This window comes from Phalacrocorax aristotelis, chromosome 5 (genome assembly GCF_949628215.1).
Source record: "Phalacrocorax aristotelis chromosome 5, bGulAri2.1, whole genome shotgun sequence".
Lineage (NCBI taxonomy): Eukaryota > Metazoa > Chordata > Aves > Suliformes > Phalacrocoracidae > Phalacrocorax > Phalacrocorax aristotelis.
The window spans coordinates 32,550,005-32,572,030 of record NC_134280.1 but is presented as its reverse complement, the minus strand read 5'-3'; the positions used below and the strand labels follow the sequence as shown (position 1 = coordinate 32,572,030).

At 37.0% G+C, this 22,026-nt stretch overlaps 1 protein-coding gene across 3 annotated transcripts in view; it reads right to left on the bottom strand.

Moving 5' to 3' along the window:
• The window catches only part of RFTN2 (raftlin family member 2), a 31,903-nt gene extending 13,298 nt beyond the window's left edge, over positions 1-18,605 (bottom strand). The window contains exons 1-7 of one of the 3 annotated variants that reach the window (XM_075093866.1): positions 18,487-18,605; positions 17,887-18,091; positions 12,810-12,993; positions 10,632-10,743; positions 8,300-8,612; positions 5,229-5,429; positions 376-497 (exon numbers count right to left, since the gene is read on the bottom strand). In XM_075093866.1, coding sequence (XP_074949967.1) covers positions 376-497; positions 5,229-5,429; positions 8,300-8,612; positions 10,632-10,743; positions 12,810-12,993; positions 17,887-18,025 — 1,071 coding nt within the window. In that variant the 5' untranslated portion in view covers positions 18,026-18,091; positions 18,487-18,605. Of the gene's footprint in view, positions 1-375; positions 498-5,228; positions 5,430-8,299; positions 8,613-10,631; positions 10,744-12,809; positions 12,994-17,886; positions 18,357-18,486 lie in introns of those variants that run through there. The other 2 variants (XM_075093867.1, XM_075093868.1) reach the window with 2 other exon arrangements.
• Between the last annotated feature and the right edge of the window lie 3,421 nt (positions 18,606-22,026).

Here is a 22,026-nt window from a genome sequence, read left to right as displayed (position 1 = left end):
TTGCTTTTTTTCTTACCCTTTTTATTTAAAAATTATTCAGCACATTGTCAGTGGAGCTGCACTTGCTGAAATTATGTCTAAATTGGTCTGAAATATATACATTAAAAAAAAACCATTTTCTTTGGTGGTTGTATTTGTTGGTATGAACATTTGTAAATGCCAGGCCAGAATCCCTGTGGCATATTTCTTTTATGCACATTGACCAATGGGCACAGGTCTGACAATCTTCATGACTCAAGGCTTTAGTTTAGCTTATGCAGGTGGCTTCAAGAAACCATCCTGAATGTTTATCAAAACACTGGTACAAGTATTCTAAGGAAAAAACAAATAAAACTGGAAGTAGGAAATTGCATTGCTAAATAATCACTGATTTACCTCAATGACTGTCCATTGTTCAACAACTATCGCATCATTTCCTTTCCTGTTAGACCCTGGAACCCCAGCACCTTCTTCTTCGTAGATAAATAATCCTTCTAAAGATTTGGGCAAGTAGTCCCCTGTGAACATAAAAACAAATATAAACTAAAATACAAAGTTTAAGTTGATATCTTACTGAGGTGTACAATGGGCTTGCTTCTTCTCATTGAGCACTCCTCTAAAATAAAATGAACTGAGACAGCAAATAATTCAAATTTGTGGTTATTTCTGCATCCAGTTACAACTTGAGGTATGCAAGTCAACTTATTACTCAAAACCCTTTTTTCTACACAATTGAATTATGAACCATTTCATTTTCTCAAAAGCATTAGCCACTTCCATGCTCAAATCTGAATTCCAGTTTCCTGTATTCAACATATCCCCCGTAGCAGATGGGCACAAACTCTCTATTCAACTTCAGTATTGTACGCCTGACAATAAGTGTGGCTTTTGGTGTGGTGGGAGAGAGCATAAAGATAAATGAAGAATGCAAAGCCTAGCTACTGTTACTTAAATAAATACGTAAATGGCCACAGGAAGAGCCTGAAACAGAAGTAATTGTAGGAAGATTCCTGATGGGAAGGAAGTTTCAGAGCACAACTCCCTGACTCACTTGTCAAAGCCATACAGTATCCGGTTGGCACAAACTAAACCTGTGCATCGCATACTAGTACATTTTCTGGTTTTGCCCCTCCTAAGAGCCATCAGGAAGCCTGGAAGCCTTTTGTGCAAATGTCTCTTGACAGCTGACTATCTTAAACTAAATTTGAACAGTAAAATTATGTAATCCTCAGAATACTGGATTGAAATCCTCTCCAATATTGCACAGAGAGATGTAAAGAGATGATTGTTTTTGCCACAGCTTCAGGGAAGGCAAATAAATGTAAAGGGAAAAAAAAACACCTAGCAAACAAAGAAAGCTCACTGAACACGACAGGTCTGTTTTTAAAAATTGACCAGATTGGCATGGAAATTGTGCAATGTAAACCAGGAATTCCTGGCTTTTGAGTATGCTTGTTAAGGTACCATAAAATACCAACTATTTATTCGTACTATTTTTTACTGTATTGCACGTACCAGATTTATGTAGCTTGAGTTATGATTATTTAGATACTTGTGTGCATATGTATGACTTCCACGCATTTGTAGTGATATTGGACAAATTTTCTTTTTAGATTACACATAAATATAACGTGATTATACATGCAACTGCATATATGGCTTCAGGCACAAACATATGAATATCTGCACAACTCCTAATAATTCATAATCAATCATATACGTTCATGGGCTTCAACCTTTCTTCAGTGTTCAGGCAGATATTTAAAATGGGCAGTCCCCCTACTACATGTTAGAACATGTCTTTTTCTATCATTGTTCAAACACGATAAAATAGCTCTAAATTTTAAACAGGTACTGACACAAGTCACCTCAGTAGTAATTTGAGACAAACTTAATTCATAAAGCGTACCATGTAAAAATCACCTCTATTGAAAAAATACATGTGCAGCTAACTGGTTCACCTGTCCATTCTGTCAATTACAATAGTTTATCTTTGTTATTATCAGTACTCAAAAAAAAAAACAACCAAACCACCCACAAACCCCCAAAACCTGCTGCATGACATATAACACAAAACAGAAAAAGCAAAAATACTGCCACAGCACTTCTTCTAATCCTAGGCACTTCTAGGATCATGAGAGCCTCCAAGGCAGCTACAAATGGAGGAAACATTACAATGATCCAAATGGCTGCTAAAAGAGAACTTACCTGCACTATTTTTATGACTGCATCCTCTTTTGGCAGCAGAACACAGAAGTTGGTGATTATGAAGAACTGACAGTTATTTTTTTTAATTCTTTTTATGTTAAAACTTCCTCCCGCCTTAAAGTGACTATTACAATTTGATCCTGGCAGCAACACAATTCTGCTGACTCTCCAGAATATCTGTAGAGTCCAAACAAGAGGAGGATTTCTGCAGCTGCTACACTTGTATCTGGTGGTTTTATTTTTATTAAAACAATAGCTAAAATTTGCTCATTTCACTAAAGCTGGATAAAAAAACCCTACTGCTAAAGATACCTCACAGTTTAAAAGCAAACAAAAGTGAGAAGATGACAATTAGATGTGCATGCAGACATACAAGAAGTAATTCTAGTAATAAGTGCAAGTGCTTAAATACTTTTTCTCCCCAGAAAAGCATTTTAGGTTTCCTTCTCTCAGATGCCAAACTTATCTGGTTATAAAACTCTTCAACGTTCACCTCAAGAACATTTTAGCTTAAGAACTCAGTAGCTAAACTGATTTCTCACTGTGGTTACAGACACTTGATCAGCTGCAGAATTCCATCCACACAGTGAGCTGTGCCTTTGAATAGATCCAGTTTAATTCAGCAGCGTCCCACCCATAAGTCTAACTGAAACACATACCAGTCAAGTGGGGCTGAAGCAGAATCACCAACTGCTGCAAAGAGGCAGCATGAAATCTTCAAGTAAGACATAACCTGGGTATTAAAGATGGGACAGAGAAGAGCAGAGAGCTACAGGGGAATGGGAAGACTGCCAAACTGTTGTTGGACAACAGCTGCAAAGATTAACTTCAACAGCTGCCAAAACCACCCCTCAGTGAATTGTAACTTATCTCCAGAGAGTTATTTTCCAGCTCCAAAAAAATCTGTATTGAAAACTAGGAGTCTGATTTCTCACCTCTCCTCCCCCAAAGGAAACTCTGTTCTTCCACTGACTTCAACAGATAGGAATTATCATTGAAGAGCAAAAAATATGACTAATACAAACTGCGCCATTAGACTCTTTATGTGCACAAAATACGCAGTTTGAGAGGGACTAGCTGCTAAATTCAATTCTGAGGTAAATATAGTGATGTTGATGCACTTGTGTTCCTCTGACAATCACTAAATTTACTTTCTTGCAAAGCTACAGAAATGCAGGGATTCACACTCAAAACTGTTGAGAACAATGAAAAATTATGAGTTCTCATTATTTTCAGGGTTTGATTTTTTTAAGAACCCACATCATCTAACTTGCAAAGATTTTATGTTTTAAACCTCTTTTTTAATTTAAGCCCTTCACTAATCCAAGCCTTGCAAAGGGCATGCTGAATGCATATTATTTTAAATCAGAATATAATTTAAAAAGCATTAGATAAGACATATAGTAAATACAAAAACTAATCAAACCCCCAGTAATTCTACCTTCCTTGTATAAGTCATATAAGAAGCAGGTGTAAAATAACTTATGAAAGCGACTTTAATGCATTATTAAGTAAATTACTGCTCTTGATAATTAGCCTGAGTATTGCAAAAATCATTTAAGGTCTCTGAAAGCTTTCCAACAAACTTTTTACAAGACTCCTCTCCACTGCAGCCCTGTGTTTTCCTTGCTTACACTAAACTTCCATAAGCAATTCTAAAGGAACACCAGCAACTTAGAACAAGCAAGACATGAAAAGATCCAAGCAAAGACAAAGTATCACATTAGTGAAGTATAAATTCTAAGTTTGCTACCAAACATTTATTACAATAGCTAATAAGCTCCAAAACGACTATGTCAGACTCTCTTAGTCTGTTCCCCTAATACCATGGTACTACCATTTTCTTCACATTATTTTCAAGTAATTGCTCAACAGTAGCTACGTACTATTTTTTGCAACACTTCTAATTTCTGTCTTTCAGACAAATTCAGTTCAAATGGAAATGAATCTCTTTATTACATATTTTATCAACAACAGAGTTCTAGAGCTCAAAATACTTCAGTTGATAAAGAGCTGCTCCTTTTGTCAGCAGTGGGTACAGCACTCTCTCACAGCTCTGCCAAAGCGCAGGATTTTGGGCTCCGCAGGGTGTGCAATGGTGGGCCTGGGCCAGTGGTGGCACTGCCAACACTGGGTTTATGTCTGCTTGTCAGGAGGGTGAAGGCTGGGAACGCTGCAAGAGCTAGCAGGATCCCTCCAGAAAAAAAACTGAGATTGACCTGAAACTGGCAGAATGAAGACTGAACTTTGAAAATCCTGTGCCTGAGGCTCTATTGCTGCAAAAATCTGAGTGTCAACTGAGCTGGTAGATTCCTGCAGAAGAGTGAAGGAAGCAGGAGGGACCAGGGAAGACCTCTGCCCAGGTATGTGAAAAGGTCCTGGATGATCTGCCTACAGTTGAGGGCAAGGCTAAAAACAGATTTCTCTACTCTCTGCATATGTCCACATCTGACCAGAACAACTTGCAGAAATATCCTGCAACTTCAGGATCAACAGTCAAATTTTAATGCAGTTTGGTGTTTCAGAAAGAATTTTTAAGTCAAGCAAAGAGCTGGAGAAAGCAGGAAGCATAAAAAGTCTGACTTCAGTTTAACGGTACAGTAAGCACAATGAAAACTCAAGGTGCTCTTTTGTCTCATTAGAAATATTCAGAGTGCAGCACAGTATCTACAGTGAGCAGCAGAATATGAATATCAGGGAAACATGTATCTAATTATTCCCCCCTCATTATCTTTTCCTTAAAAAAAAAAAAATAAAAAGAACTGCTTGAAAAGATTTATTTTAATGCTACACTACTTTCCTGCTTTAGAAATCCAGTTTGACAAAATAAAGCAGCAATTTCAATTATTCAGAGCTATAACTGCCCAGAAAACAAGTTATACCCTTTTCAAGTTATCAGATTCTATAAATTTAATGACTATCTGAACATGTTCACATGTTGCCCTTCACATCAAAAGGCAAAACACGATCTACGTTTTGCAAATTATGCAAGTTCTACATAAACAAGTAAAAGCTTCATGATATTCTGGGGCAGTACTCACCTTTAGAAGTATCCCAGTGTACAAAAGAATCAATTAAGGACAATCCTTGTTTATAATAAAATGTAGTTAATTCTAGCCAGTCTGCTTCCAGGGTACTAATAACTGGCCCCTTTCTTGTTACTTTCATAGACAAAATGCCTTCATGATAGGTCCAGCAGGTAGAATCATCATCAAAAACATTGAAGACTGTATATAGCTTGTCTAACAAAAGAAAAAGGAAGAAGAATGAACCTCCGGAAGACAGTGCTCCGAAACAAAAATATTACTAATCTCTTATTTCAACATGGTTTTCTAATTCTAAGCAACAGTTTTAAGAATTGTTTCCTGATGTGACTGTACTCAGCTTGAGCCCTAAGCACACTCAGGATGAGGTGTGCAGGGGGTACGCCCTGGGATATGAGAAAAACGTGAACATATTACAGTTGGGTTGTCACTAAACCTCTTAAGGTAGGTGGGTTTTGTATAAAGAAGATATACTAGAGCTAAGAAAAACACACTGGAAACAGGCTTCATTTCTGCTACTCGTGGAACTTCCAACCATAAACATTTGAAGTTACTATAACTGAAGATTAAAACCAATTTTCTAATTTTTCAAATATTAGGAATGCTGTGTACAGTATTAATTTTTACCTATTATTTTCTGAACATTACTGAAGTACTGGTATAATTAGTTGCCTGCTAGGGCTTCTCACACAATAACTGCTGAGTGTGTGAGTAAAGCATACAAAACTTGCATATACTAAAATGCTTTTTATATCTAGGCATTAATACAGTGCTATTACAAAAACAGATTAATAAATAAGCATTCATCAAAAATGAGAATTCACAAACCCGTACCGTTTTAGGAAGTCACTGGTGACAATTTATTAAGTCCTAGATATATAAATGTATTCTACAAATACACTCACATGTATGTCACTGCTGTGAAGAAATAACACAAAGCAGTTGCCAAAAAATGCTCTCAGATTGTCTAATACCTCAACATTTGAGCAGCCTAAATCAACACAAACTTCTAGAAAGTAGAAATATTCACACGGCCAAAACAAAGGAACTTGGTTTAGATGAGCCCACTGAAGCTGGTAGTCTCTCTAGGCTCTAGAAACACAGAATCAGTCTCAGAGAACCCCTCTGTTTTGAGCAGCATTATCACACCCACTGCCAGTGACACCAGGTGCCTGGAATAAGGTAGAGTATATCCAGGACAAAATTTTGAACTCTATCAATAAGAGATGACTCTCCTTTCTATACAGTTTTATTTTATCACCTCCACATGTTCTTGTATTAGCATAAACGTGTTTATCCTGACAAACCTTAATTTCCTTTCCCACATACTGAAGTGAGATCACTTTTGTATTTGTTCTTCAGAAAAAGTAATAAGTTTCTGAATACAACTAATTCAATTGTTCACGTGTATCAGAAATTTGCCTCTGCAAGTGGTGTATTTATAAATAGTCAAAATTCATATGTTACGACCCCCAAATCTAGAACTCAGTTTTGCACCTTTTGAGCAGATCTTAGTAGAAATGGCATACTGAAGCGTCAGCACATAGCTACATGCACCTAAGACTTTTTTTGAAATTTCACATCAGTATTTTTTTAAATTATGGTTACATACAACATTTACAAAGAAAGGTGGTTAAGTTTTCCTAAGTTTTGTTGTATGAACTCCAATAACTTCACTGAGTATTTCACTAGTAGTAGAGAAGCCTGGCATATTCTTGCTCAAAGCTTTCTGAAGAACTTCCCGAGAACCCTGCACATAGGGGATGCGCTGGTCACACTAGTCTGCACAAAGCTCCTTAACAGAACTAAGAGTTCTCTGCTTTTGGCTTACAGGATTTCTATTCTGCTACATAGATCAAACCTGCTATTTCAAGCTGTGAGGAAAGAGTTAAGCCTTAACAGATCATGCCATAAAGGCTCAGCATGTTGTACAAGAACTGCTTTAATTCAAGTGTTAAAAATAAGAGGGACATTGATTATCTCAGTGCTTAGAGTCATTATCCTGACAGTCTAAACTGGAGAGGGTGCTTAACTCTTAACAGGAAAGTGAAAAGGTTGTTTTTGAGAGCAATTAAAACACGTCTGGCCCATCAGGGAAGAACTATTATGTCAAAATGCAATCTGACATGAAAGTTTCATGCTGTCTGCTTTCTACACAATACTGTCTTGCATTAGTTCTCAAGCTTTAGATTACTACTTCCTTTTCACCTTCTCTTCCTGGCAAACCAGAAGGCTTTAGTGCTTCAGTATCAGAAAGTCACTGTTTCAGGCACTCTCTCACACAGACTACATTAAGTATCTCAGATTCGTTTGCAACTGTTTTCTACCACAGCGCCAACATTTTTTCATTGGTACTTCTCCTTCCTATACAACTTTTTAATGCTTACTTTTCTCTATTGTAAATTCGTTTTGTAACAATTATCATCTTTGATTTCATGGTCAATGCATTTATTTAAGCGATCTCTTTCAGGATGCTTCTTGAAGGCGCGTTAACCAGAAAGAATCCATTATGAACGGATTTGTTTGCTGTACATTATGTGATCTGGTGAGAAGCACATAAAGGTACAGCTCTAGCTGGAAGGGGATCTCTCCTTTGGCAGTTTTGAAACAGGCAGAACTGGAACCATAACATTCTTAGAAATCCATTACATGTTTATGATTTAATACCAAGAGTCAGTGAAAACTATACACATTTACAAAAATGCTTTAAAACAATTGCATCCTTCTAAAATAAGAGATTTTTACTGCCACGTATTTGTTACACATGTCAAGGAAAAAAACCCACCCGTATCTGTTTGCACCATATTAAATGAGGATTACAGTGAAGGTGATTCTTTTTTTGGGGTTTATTTGGGTTCACGCATACCTAGAGCAGAAGGTAAATATTTCTTCTATTTCAACTGGCAACTTTTTTAGAAATACATATGCATTTAAGGGAGATGTATCCTCCAAACCCCGTATTTGATACAATAGAACATGCTGTTCTGTTATTTTTTTCCAACACTTCCTTAAAATAGCTTACTCAGTAAAATACCTTATTTCTGCCATAAACAAGCATAATTTATTACCATCTCCTCTTCGTGGTTTAACAGGGCTGACTTCTTTTCCGAACTGGGAATCTGCATCCTGTAACAGACTGCTTCCTCCTTGCATTTCCTCCTCTATCCCACTCTCAGATGAGTGGCCACCCAGTGTCCCTTCATTCCAGTTTTTATAGTTTTCATCAGAATTTTTTCTTCTGTGTTCCCTATTTCTTCTGCCCAGTGTTGATTCCAGCTCTGCACTTCCATCTGTGCTTGTTCCATTACAGGCTTTAGTTTGAGGAAAATGTTGCATTACAAATCCCACAAACTTCTTTCCTCTTTTAGCAGCTTCGTTAACCTGTATTTACAACAGAAATTATTCTGCAAAGTAATTTTAAAATTCATTTAACTTTTTTTAAAAGGAAGTCTCTACATACGTTCTGCTTAGTTAAACTGCTGATTTTCAAGGACATAAAGGCACGACACTGTACTACTATAAGAGGGTGGCTTGCCTTTGTACACTGCCTATGTTTCAAAGCAAATGGAAGTCTTCCAGCCTGTCTTTGGACTCAGGCCAAATAAGGTGGCCAACACTGGTACTGATTTTAGTGTATCCAAAATCCTTCATTTAGAACAAATCCAAAGTATTGTATCTCTTGTGTCATAGTGACCAGCAGTATACTGGCACAATAAGTAGTACTGTTTCTCCACATGTGATACCAGTCATACTAATATTACTGACCATTAATACTATAGAAATATCTATCTGTCATGTGTCATGATTCATTATCCCCTGGTTCCGTTAGAGGCTACTCAGCTTCACTATTACTGAGAATAGTGAAAGAGCAGAGAAAGCCAGGGGCTAGAAGCAAATTAAACCCCTCTTAACCCTGCTTTCAGCCAGTGGTGGGCCTTTTTCTCTTCACTGAAGTCTCAAAATACAACTGCAGAGTATGTGCCACCTGTGGGATGTGTGTGTTGTTTTTTTTTTATTGGGATAAGGAGTGCTGCCATTTAGAATGGTGATCCCACTGACATCTTATGCTACAAGCTCCCCTATACAATAAAGTCTTTCCAGGAAAATACAGAAACCCTAGCCCAGAAAGAAGAAATCACCTGGGAACTGGATTAGTGAGGGCAGAGGGAAGGATCTCCACCCAGTTAACTCACATGAAGTATGCAAGAGAGTAAGACTCAAACAGCTGATAGTACTACAATCCCTTTTTAGTACCATGATACACTGAAGTGTTACTATCTACCACCATCACGTACGTACAGCCATCACTGATTATACAGAGCTGCTGCTTCTAAGACAAACAAAATAATTTCAAATGTGACAAGCAACATGCAGAAAAGGAGGTAACATGACAATCTTTTTCCTGAAATGCCACAAAGTCTTATGGGTTCAGATATTTTTTAAAAACAAGAAGTAATTTTATAGTGGATTACTGGCTCAGTCTTTTTAAAACACTGGGAGCATTTTAAAATCAAATTATTTTCACTTACTACTTCTGTTCCAGATTTGCTTGCAAGACTGAAGCACTGCTAATTTCAGGTGTATTTTTCCTTTAAATGTTTGTCTGGTATGCTATACAACCAACCTGGCAATACACATATAGTATAAATGTGTAATGGAATCCCATTTTAAATTTGAAACACCTGAAAAGTTCAAAACAAGCCATTTAGAAATTTCAAACAACTCTGATAATTTCAAAGATCATTGAAGATCTCCAATATGCTTTTTCCTCTACTTCTTTCCTTGGCAACTAATGTAAAAGCTATCACTCTAACTTTTGTAATAACAATAGTTTCCTGTTTCATCAAGTCTTCAATTTTGCAGAGGAAGTAAAACACAAAAAGAACTAGAACTGGAGCTTGCATTCCAGTAGAAGTTTAGTTTTCTTTAATCATACAATATTTTCAAAAGTTGTGCCAAGTAAATATTGTGTATTTTGTATTTCTGTTAAAGAATGAAAAAAATATTTCTTAGAAACTGAATATACTCATGTTCATTAGGAATATCTTACCTTACCCAGAACAACATAAAACTTCAGATTTTTTTTTTTAATATTAATTCCAGAAACAGCTATCATACAAGCATTTTGTAAAGACTGACTGCGAGTTTGGGCCTGATTCTGCTTTCAGTGGTGTAAGTGTCCAGCCTCCCAAAGCTTTACAGGGCTCAGTACTAATTCCTAAATTAGAAAAAGCAACTAGTGAACAAAAATAACTCGGATCAAGAAAAGACTTTGTAGCCTCTATGAAATAAACTAAGGTTAAAACTCAAAGCTAAAAAAACCCAAACACAAACCATCAACCACTAAACATAACTTAGAAATAAAAACCTCAAGAGAAGTCTGAAAAACCCCTCCATTACCTTTTCTAACAGTTCTTTCACTACCTCGTTTGTCAGTGTTTCATACATTAAAGGACATTCCTCAATCACCAGCCTGGGGTGCCTTTGTCCTCTGGGTGCTGCATGCTTCTGGCTAGAACACAGAAAGAAAGACTCTTTGTCAGTAGTTTGCTGCTAACTTGGGCAAATGCTTGCATATAGAATTCTCTTCTTTTGGAATAGTTATGAATGAAATGCTGGCAATGCTTCTTCATACCTTTATTTAGAACTCAGTGGTTTTTGGTATTCTGTTCTGTTTCTTACAGAAAGTGGCAGGTACTGTGTATTACAATGTCAGGGTAAGAATATTAATATTTAACAGTAATTTCATCTGAAGACTGTTAATAAGTATATTTTGGAAACTGAGCTTTGTTGACAAACAGCCCTGCTTTTGTAATAAACAAACCCAAAAATCTCCGATTATACAAAAAATACAAATTTAAGCTGTAAGTTTAGCACACACAAAAAAGGTTCAGTCTTGTAGAAAACATACTATGAACAGAAACAGTACTTTCACACTGTTAACACACTGCTCTTTAGTTTTTGTAAATAAAGCAGAACTGCAGCTATGGTATGAAATACAGTGTAGGCAAATACTAAAAATACAATGCTGTAACAATTACTTTGGTTTAGGTAATGTTTAAATCACTCAGATTTGAGAATCTGACAAGCTTTAACTTCCATTTAAAGAATAGTACTCATGTTTTATCTAAAGCCAGTTAGGTTATTACTCAGACATCGATATATGGCGTATATCAGTAATATAATGGGATTTTATTTGATGTTTCCTTCGCGCAATCTTTTGCTTTAGAATGAAATGTCAATGAGACACACTCAAATATAAAGAGTAACTTTCCAGATAGTAGCTGGAGAAGGTGTATTTGCCTACAGGAAAACCAACATAGGTACACATGGCACCTGGACAAGAATTGGGAACCTACACTCAACAGTTTCACAGGTAGGCTGCAGGGTCTCATCCTTCATCTATTCAAGGGCCTAAAGGTTCAAACCACAACTTCAGAAGGATCCCACATCTACAGGGATAAGGTGAATTATGCAAGCTGCACACTGACAGTGTCAGCTCTTAGAAGCCTCAGTTCCAGAGAGCAAGTATTCTGCTACTCTTACTCAAGAATTTGCCCCCATGGACAACATCCACCTTGTTTGCAGATGAATTTATAAAGGTAAGTTGCATGAGCAGCAAATACCATGGACAATGCTTGTTCAAGGAAAGCATTTGAGAAGCTCCGTCAAACGAACCATGTTTTACAGAAGTATTACTGGAGTGTCAGGGGTATCTTCCAACGCACACCCTTCTGGTCTTCCAAAAGAAAATGAAAGAACCTTTGTGCATTGCACTAGGATTCAGGAGAGGAGGGGAGGCATGACAGCTCTTAATGCAATAAGAAATCCACTTTCCTAGTTATTAAATATAAGAAAATATTATCTTTTTTGCACTCAAAGAAACTAATGGTAAAATTTCTTTGTACATTTTAAGATCACATGGTGACTACAATACAATGAGGACAAGAGCAATAAACAAGGCTATGGAGCTGGAACATAAACACAAACTCTTGACTGTCCCTCAGTGTCAAAACTGAGCTTTTGTATGCCCCTAATCACAAAATTGATTATTTCATTCTTATAAAGAAGGGAAAAGAAACTATTTGTCTCTGACAAACTAAGTAATTCACACTTTAAAGGTAATTTTCCCTGAACGCTCTTATGGGAAGAGTGAAAACACAAAAGTTTTGAAAACAAAGACGAAAAAACAGACATGAAAGAATTTAAAGCAGCTTATTACTCTCTTAGTGTTTTGTTTAATCTTGCGTTTGCTGCAGGTTTTAAGACAGATGATACCTTATAAAGATGTATTAAAAATAAAAAGGGTAAACTAACAACTTATCACCCACAAATTATGATATGCAGCTTTGGATTTTTATTTGGACATTTACTAAGGCAAAGTAAACATTAGCCTATTGCGTGATCAGTGTTAACTCAAAAAGAATTACTAACTTGCTCACCTTCCTAGACAAGGAACAGTTATTTGGTTCTCTGGAGGTGCTCATTTCAAGCTGATAAGAAATTATGTATGGTGAGCAATCCACTTACAAATGGCTTAAGTAACAAACCAATATATTAAAATTATTTCACCATTACCTTAATTTTAATCGTGAAAGTACCACTCGATACATGTGACTTGCAGGGAAATTCCTTCTACGTCCAATTGGCAGTATAATAGGATGAACAGCTCCTACCACATATCCTTTGCTGTAATATTCTTCCACCTTGGATGCTATATCCAACACAGAACTGATCTTGATAACTTCTGGATTTGAGGAAGCTAAAAGCATTGAAAGCAGAAGAGAAGCATGTTATACTGTGTATTTCCATATACTTTTTGGTGAGTTCCTTTTATATAAACCACACAAATCTATTCCAAGGCATTTACTAAAATGCTACAGCTCTATTTATACAAGAAAAAAGCAGATTGACAGGTGATTCCACAGTATTCAACTAGTTTAAGTAGATATTTTTACAAGTTAATATGATCTATTTTTCATCTATTTGGCAACACTTTCTGTTGGATCTAGCTTTGCCAAGCTAATTTAAGAGCTGCATCAACATCTAAACACACAATAGGTCTGAATTTACAAAGCACCTGTTTTGTCTAGCCAAAGCCTTAAACTTACTAACGCAGTGTCCTTCAGCCCTAGTTGTGAGTTAAATTCCCAATCAATGAATTTAAGCCTAGAACAATTAGTTTGCTTTTCTTAGACACTTTTTAAAAAATCCCTTAGAAGTGATCCAGTAGACCTCAGTATGTGTCACTCAAGTAAGCTATGCGGCGTCACTAATTTCTAAGAGGATTCTGTGAGTGTGCAAGCATTTCCAATCAACAGACAACAACTAGGTATTACATAGCTATTTTAGGAAACTACATAGATAAAGGGAAAACCACCTTTTTAAATGGTTTGATCTACAGCTTTTACACAGAGAAAAGGAAGATTCCACACAGGCAGTAGATGATATATTCTGCCACAGTAAGTCTGATGGTCAGCATTTCCTGCTCCCCTCAACTCCAACTGGAATTGTATATGCTCTCAGAGCCTCCATAACGCAGAAAATCAATACTAATATACAGACAGTAACTGAAGTGTAACTTTACCAGCACGTATTTGCCATCACAAAAATTTTCATCCTTTGCAGATATGAAGTCTTTTACCAAGACAGCTTGCCTTGGAATTTGATGGTCTTTACCAGTGACCCTTGCTGCAAGTGACATACTTTTTTGTGTACTGATGGGTGCCTCTTCTTGAAAGACTTCCAGTGCACTAAGACCAGTGTTCAACTGTATTAAAGGATGCCTCAACTGGAATTAAGAGACCTCACAACACTGAGATACAAACATTTTAACATGCTGCTTTAAATATTCCCTTTCAAAGCAAATGAAAAACATCAAATACACTAGTTCTCATTTAACTCTAACTAAAAAAAGAAAAACAGGTAAGTGCAATGACATAAATCTCACTTGCCACTTTGTAAATGTATTGCTTAGAGTTCATTTCATGTTCTTACATCCTCTTATCTACCTGCCCTATTTTGTGCACGTGCAATAGCAAGGAATTTAAGGACTTTATCAAGAATACAGCAAGTCACAAAGTCTACCTATCCTGCAAGTATCATAAATCAGACATATGAATCTTTAGTTTGCCTAAATCTTTTATTCTAATAAACTGAATTAGAATTCTGCTGGTTTATGAGTGATGTGTTCTGTAAAACATCAATCTCTATACTCCTTTCCCACTATAAAATGGGGATAATAATGGTATAGATACATTATGGAGGGCCAGAAACTAATGTTTTACAACACTCAAATGCTTTTAAATACCAACCTTTACTAAAGGGAAAAAGGAATTAAGGCCTGCTTTGCTTGTAAGAGCCTTAACAGCTCAGAAAAGTTCTCAAGGAGAAACCAGACTAACAAATACACACTACCAAAAAGTATAACTAACGTATATATTGAGTTTATTGCTGATAACTAGCAAACTCAACTTATTAACGTCAACTCTGCCATTCTCAGTCTAAGGGACAGGGCTGTTGCCTTTCTTGTGCTACCTTGCCTTTTTTTTTCTTAAAGCAGACAGTACATCACAGCCCTCCCTTACACAGACTGATGGTATTTTCCCCTTAGTAACACCTCCAACCCATGATTCCATTCACAGTAAATCCAGCAGACATTAAATAGGTATTGAAGAAATTGCTCTACAGCTCCCAAGCCAAAGAAGCAGGAATGTATGCAATGTGATCATAACTTCACTGATTTTGCAAATGCTTAACCATTTTTCATTAAGAAATTTTGCTTCCTGATGTACTGTCAACAGGTAGCCAAGATACTTCTTACAAATAACAGAACTACGGGTAGCTTGCTACCTTTATAGTAAACGTCAGATACACAATACCAAAGATGATGACAAATCAGCTACTTCATACATATTCATACTCATACTGTTACTCAGAGTGGCAAGAACTTCACAGCATTTTATCTTAGGGGGCTGATATTCCCTAATAGGAGAGTTGTGGAAAACGCATAAGCATTCTGCTTGGGTAGGAGTATTTAAACCATCCCTACTTTATGGTTAAACTGACCTCAAAAATAACAGCTGTTTTTGTAACTGAGATATTCCTCTTGACTGAGACCACAGAATTTACAATCCTTGACAGGCATTTAAAATTACACTTCAGAGTCCGCTGTTCACTTTCCTTTGTACTATTCAGTGACACCAAAATAAAAGACTGTCAGTAATTTTCTTGTTTGGGATTCTCCTGATGCAGAACCACCTCCATGGAACAAAAAGCTGATTTTTACAGTAGGGATGGGAGTATTTTGGGGACCAGGAGGGTAGAAGCCAAGGTACAACACACTGCTGACAGCTACTTAAGATGTGCAGGGACTCCAGCCAGTGAATTTAGACTACAGCATGTTTGACCTAATCTGTATCATAGCTTGGGAGAAGATCAGGGACTCCTGAAAGTGTCCCCAGCAGGCTAATTTTGACTTCAGATAGCATAAATCTGATGAAACGGAGAACAAGGCATATTAAACTGAAATAATGCTTTTATGCTTGCTATACTTTCACCTTAATGCAGGACATAGCTTACTGTAGGATCTTATAAAGGATACTATGTGCAGATTTTCTGTTTTACTTGGTGCCAGATCCAGTGGTAACAAGTCACTCAGGCAAACATATCTCAGATGCTGGGTAAGATCTTGCTCTGGAAATCAGCAGATACAGGGTGCCATGAAGACGTAACACACAACAGCAGACTGAAAACTAACTTTGGTCTAAAGTGGTAAAAGGCTCTTGCTTAGGTTTCATTTAGCCAAAGGATATTCAAGTAGCAACAAGTATGTGAGCAAGTTGATTACAGTAGAAGAAAAAAAAAAGGCCCCACATATTCCCAACAGTACTTTAGCCAATCCCATGTTTCATAAGACAACAGAATTCAGAAATGCCTCCAAGACAGTATATACACAATTTTTTTCTGTATTCATAATCTCAGCACTGAAGAGTAGAGACCTCAAAAAAATACTTAAAGGTCAAATACACACACAGCTAGATCTATTCAACAGAAAGATACCCGTGTTTACAAATCTGCTTGCTTACAGTTAGAAACCCAAAAAAGTTAAGCCACTATCTAAAACTGATCTGTTACTTAGCATTCATAATTCCACAGTAAGACAGTGAAGCTAAACACTTTTGAATATCAGACTAAACAGGAGAAAATGAATCTTTACTGCTGTAGTGATGTTATTAAAACAATACAGAGATACACCTTTATTTGCACTTGTTTCATGTGCTTTTTCTTAAAAGTCACAACCACCTTTACACAGCACTTTTGGTAACTTGTTACTTTAAAACACAGCAAAACTATTCAGAACACTGGTGATATAAGAACATTAAATGCTCTTCAGTCTCAAAAAACAAAAACTAAGTATCCTTTCTATTAGCAGTAGATTAGCAGGTAATTCATGTATGCATTAGACAACCTAGCTTTATTTCCAGTATGTTACCACTACTACTTACTCAACAGTTTTGTTTCTTCAAAAAGGACAGGCCAGTGAGAAACTCTTCATATGTGTAAACAAACAGAACAACACACACAGTTGGATGTTAAGTACTGTAACTTCATAGAATGTTGCTTCCATTAGTATCTTGCGGTTTTTCAATGAACAGACCAATACATTCTAAATAAAATTACTGCAGTCCTTTAATTTAGAGTTAAAACTAAGCAGAGGCCAAGCTTCATTTATGAAAAAATTCCTGAAAAATGTAACAAGACATGCACTTACACTTTCTCCCTTTATCAAACCCTTCCAGCAATTACATTTACTTAAAATCCTTGTTATTAAAAACTTCTAGTAGACTGGGTTGTTATAAAATGCAAGTTACTACAAAGTTACTGCAAAACTGAGCTGTCTGTTCTCGGAGGGCAGCCATCTGGGCTTGTTTATGTTTTCAACTTTGTGGAACAGGGAGTCACTCTGTTAGAGCCGGGACACCCTTGGGAAGGAAATATCCCACTGAGCGCTGTCTGCCTCTAGCTACGCATACAAATTCTGTTTTATTTCGGTCATGATTTCAAAAGACTATTCAACAACTGCAAGTAAAGCATTTGGAAAAAAGAATAAGATGAAACTAAGACTCTTACTAAAATATCTACCAAGAAACTGGGGTGGGCATAAGAGGGGAAGCTAATCCTGGTATACAACTAAGAAACAGACTTACTGCTGCATAAAGTAACAAGGACAATGACAGTCTGTTTTCAGAAATTGAGCATATTTTTAAAAATTGTTGTTCAGTTAATGCTCAGGCACAGTGTATTTTCTGACCATCACACTAAATTCAGACAACCATTATTCAAAGTGGGTACGGACGGCAGTATCTGACTCACAGGAAACTAGGAAAATCTCTAACAGTTTTTAGCCTGCTTCCTTAACAAGAGCAGTTGTGTAATTTGGAGGGTTTGGTTGTTAAAAATACTTCAGTAGTTTCCATTGTAATTTTATCTAAGTGAGGACCTTCGTCATGATTTGTGTTTCAAAATAAAAGTCTTACATTTTGGCTAGCTTTGATAAAAGTATCTAAGATTTACTGTAAGTCAAACGAGAGAGCTAAGTTAAATCCTACTCCTTACTTTCTCAGAATACTAAAGAGAGAACATAAAAAGATACCTTCTAAAGTAAAATCCAGCAATACATATTCATAAGCAGAATCCGTCTTTGTTTCAACTTGTGGTCTCTTCAACGTAGAAAAGATTTTTCCAGGGCTGCTATCATCTGGGTCTTCCAGCTTTCTCAGTCCGCACCCCATGGCAAGGTCTGCAAATGATTAGATCGCAGGAAAAGGTGGGGGGAGCAGCAAGATCTGTTGCTCTCACTACAGGGGGAGGAAAAAAGTAACCAAGTAATTCCCTTCAATTTTGCTTTTCTATTAGCCGTAAATCCAAATACAGAAAAAGTCCGGTTCCCAAATCAAAAAGCGAAGGTACTTTCCATTCATTTTTTATATAGAAACAGTAAGCCCATGGTGATTGCAAGCTACAAACTTGGTAAGAGTAGGCTTGATTTCACAGCAATGTTAGAGCTGTTACAAGCTAGCAGAGATTTTCCATGCCACGTCAATTTACAGCCAGCCCCCTATCAGGGCTCTCTTGCAGAGGACACCAATAGTGCTTTGTTTGTCCTTCCAGACTGACTGGGTAAGGGGGGGGCGGTAGGGGGAAGAAGAACTGAAAAAGAAAGTTAGAGAGAAACTTGTCTGTAATTACTTACGTCCAGAAGTTCTACTCAACTGCAGTAGCAAGTCAGAGGGGAAAAAAAAGCAAGTTAGTCAGAATGAAAGAATGAGAAAAGAGCCTCAACATGGTTGGAGACGAAAATCATTTCCAGAAAGGAAGTCAGCTTCAAAAGGAAATTGCTTCTGGCATCTCAAAGGGTAGAAAAGTAAATGAAAAGCAGTTTAGTCCTTATTTTAGATTTCAAAGTTTGATTCCTATTTCCTTTCCACAGGAACTTTCTTCCAGAGGAAAAAACCCCATGAACAGAGTATAGTATATTGTAATAATGTAAAAATATGTAGTAATTTCTTGTCAAGAAAATCAACAACAATCTACACATCACTAAAATCAACATATGTAATTGGTTTAGATAAACACCGAAAAATGACACCAAAATATTCCTCATTTCAAATCAGAAAGACATTGTCAATGTTATACATGAATATAGCTACAAGACTTTGTTCCCCATTTTTCATGCGTATTGAACAACTGAGATCCTCTTCTCTGTCAGGCTGACCTCAGTTAGTACAGCCACAGACTTTCAACACTGTTTCCTAAGTATGTTTTTCTTTAAGTCCTGAAATTCAGTAAAATTTCTAAGGGCTCTGATTAATCTTACATTAAATACTGCAAGTCACTTGTAACTGTATTACACCTGATGCAGACTATCAGAATGCATGGGAAAACAAAGGAGCAGCGACTGATTTTGTAAGGCCCTGTTACTGCCTGGGTGAGCGGTTAGAAAATTTACCGTTTTATTTTCAGACTGCATCTAGAGAAATTAAGAGTCATCTAGAGAAAACCAGAGATTCGTAATACCATTTTGGATGAAAAGAACTGCACATTTGAATTTAAAAAGCTTGTTATTTTTTTTCACTAAAAAAATTAATCTTTAAAAAAAAGCTCACATTTTCTATAATCAACTGCTGCAAGTTGGGCATTAAGGATTTGTGCTTTTCTTCCTGTTCTACTGCAAGCAGAGTAATCTAACTTTTATTTAAGTAGCCTACCAAGAATGAGAAGTCTGCAGAGTATATCCCCTTTGAAATTCACATTATAGTTTGAAGTTACTTAACTTTGCAATAATTTAAAAACCACTGAGTGCAGAGCCTATGCAATAATTACAACTTCAATCCTACAGTCTTTAAAACAGGCTCCCAGGTGCTGAAACCAAGAGGAGAGCCCTCAGTGTTGTATTCTTGATTAAAACCTAGGAAAACATACCAAATAAGCAGAATTCTTCAGCTTACTAGATGTCTGCTTACACAGAAATTGCTCCCAAGCACCATTTCTTTTTTCAGTAAAGGTCATCCCTGAATAGCTGCTACAGCAGTCATACATGTAAACTGTCCACTCAACCTTGTGAATCCTGCTGCTTCATTCCACGCAGTCCTTCAGATCCACTGTAACCACTTGTATAAAGCCACAGCATGACTAAGCTTCAAATAAAACAACTTCTTGAGCGCTAGTCCAGTTGCTGGCTGGTTGCCTTTTTTTATTTTACTAAAGAAAGCTACATTTTTAATGATGCCAGAACATTGTGTTTTGAACTCTTCATGACAAGACTTAAACCATACTTCAATCCTCTCACCGATACAGGATTTGTCATAGTATACACAAACTCTTGGGACACCAACACAGAAACATGGTTATGGATAAAACAATGGTCCTTATTTTGGGTAACCCCAGGTGAGTTAAGGAGTTATAATCTTCCAGGCTGGAAGTCAGTCAACAGTTGCCACTGCAGACTTGACTCAAAAGTCACTACACTGAACCAGTGAAACCAAAGGTCCCATGTGTCAGAATAAAGAAAACAAAACAAAAACAACCAAGAACTAGCAGCATCCCTCACAGGAGTTCAAAACTGCATTAGAGTACCTGAATGACTCAGAAAAGAAACAGTATCATAAGATTCCTGGATTCAAGAGCTGCTTAAGGAACTGCCTGAATGGCTATAGCACCCTGTTGCAAAGTGGATATAAACTACAAAACAGTCCATTTCCAGTGAACTAAAATGCAAAGGCTCTGGGAATTGGTATCACAGAAGAACAGATCCCTAGAACTACTCTGTGATTCACAGAGGTGTGGTAGTCACAGCAACCCCCACTGAAAGAGCATGTGACTCATTCACTGAAACTTGGTATCATTTTTACTTTTTAAAAGGCAAACAAAAATAGCCAAACAAGGGACCAATTAACAAAAACCCCTATGTTTCTGTGGAAGGCTTCCAGGATCCCACTACGGTTTTTATTCTGATGAAATGGAAAAATGATACTAAGATGGCAAAAGAAGTAGCGTGCCAACAGGAGTATGAGTCCAGTGCTGGGCTATAGAGTGCCTTCTAGTAGTGCCAGATGAGAGGCTGCAGCAGTTCTGCACAGCAGTTTTGACCAGAAAGTGAGACAACAAGCTTTGCCCTCTGCCCACACCTCAGGGTTGTTCCTGTCCCTTGCTCATGACGTACTTTGTTCCCTGTTGTCAGCATCGCAGGATCTTTGAAAACATTTGTGTGGGAGGCATTTTTGTCTTTCTTGTTACATTATTGGACTTGCTGAATCTAAGGACGTCATCTGATGCTTGAAACGTATGTCCCTCTGCTCCTGACTCCATGCTGCTCTGCTTACTATTAACATCATCGACATCCAGGGGAGGCTCTCTGTCTGTGCTGCTGATGCTTGCACCCCTTTTTGAAAAGATGCTAGCATTAGAAAGACACTTCATTTTTGGAAAAGGCGTAATAAACAGTCTTGAATACAAAGCCTATTTACAAGAACGCTTTCTTCTCCAAAACCAAATTTGTCCTTCATAAACCATTTAAAAAAATAATACAGTTTAAACTTTTCTTCCCCCAGTATCTTAAAAGATCAAGAATGGGAGATAGTACGTGACAGTAGTATGTTCTTTTTTCAAGTCATCTGAGCTTCCTAGTGAAAAAAACCCATAAAACATAGGAAAATTATGAAAAGTCTGCAGGTACACAGAAGATTTTCCTTGTCTATGCATGCACAGTGTCAAAACAAAAGCTGAAAATAATAAATAAAAATTCAGGAAAAATGACTGGTAAGCACTTAATTTTTAACAGATACCAAAACTGAAGAAAGATCACAAGCTACTCAATCTGCTATTCAGAGAGACAGCTATACCAAGATCTATAGCAAACTTTCCCTTAAGACATCTCTCTCCTTCTGGTTAAGATATAGGCTAGTCTGTTAAAAGCAAAAGGAATCATACTGCTTTAATGCTACGTTAACTTCAAAAAGCTTCAAAAGGCGGCCAGTATTTTATTCTGAACTTTGAAATATATATCATGGATTTTGTAAGAAGGGCTATAAAATTTTTCAGCAGTATTGCCATCGTGACAAATTACTCCTGCTCAGTCACATGATTCAGAGCTGGCTGAAGCTGCTGAGAGGAGAACATCTCACAACTTCCAGCCTGTCAGAGCACCACTGGGACAAAAACATCAGTGGTGAAACATCTGTGAGATGGTTATTCACTCAAAACATTTTAACTGATCAAGCTTACCTGGAATAAA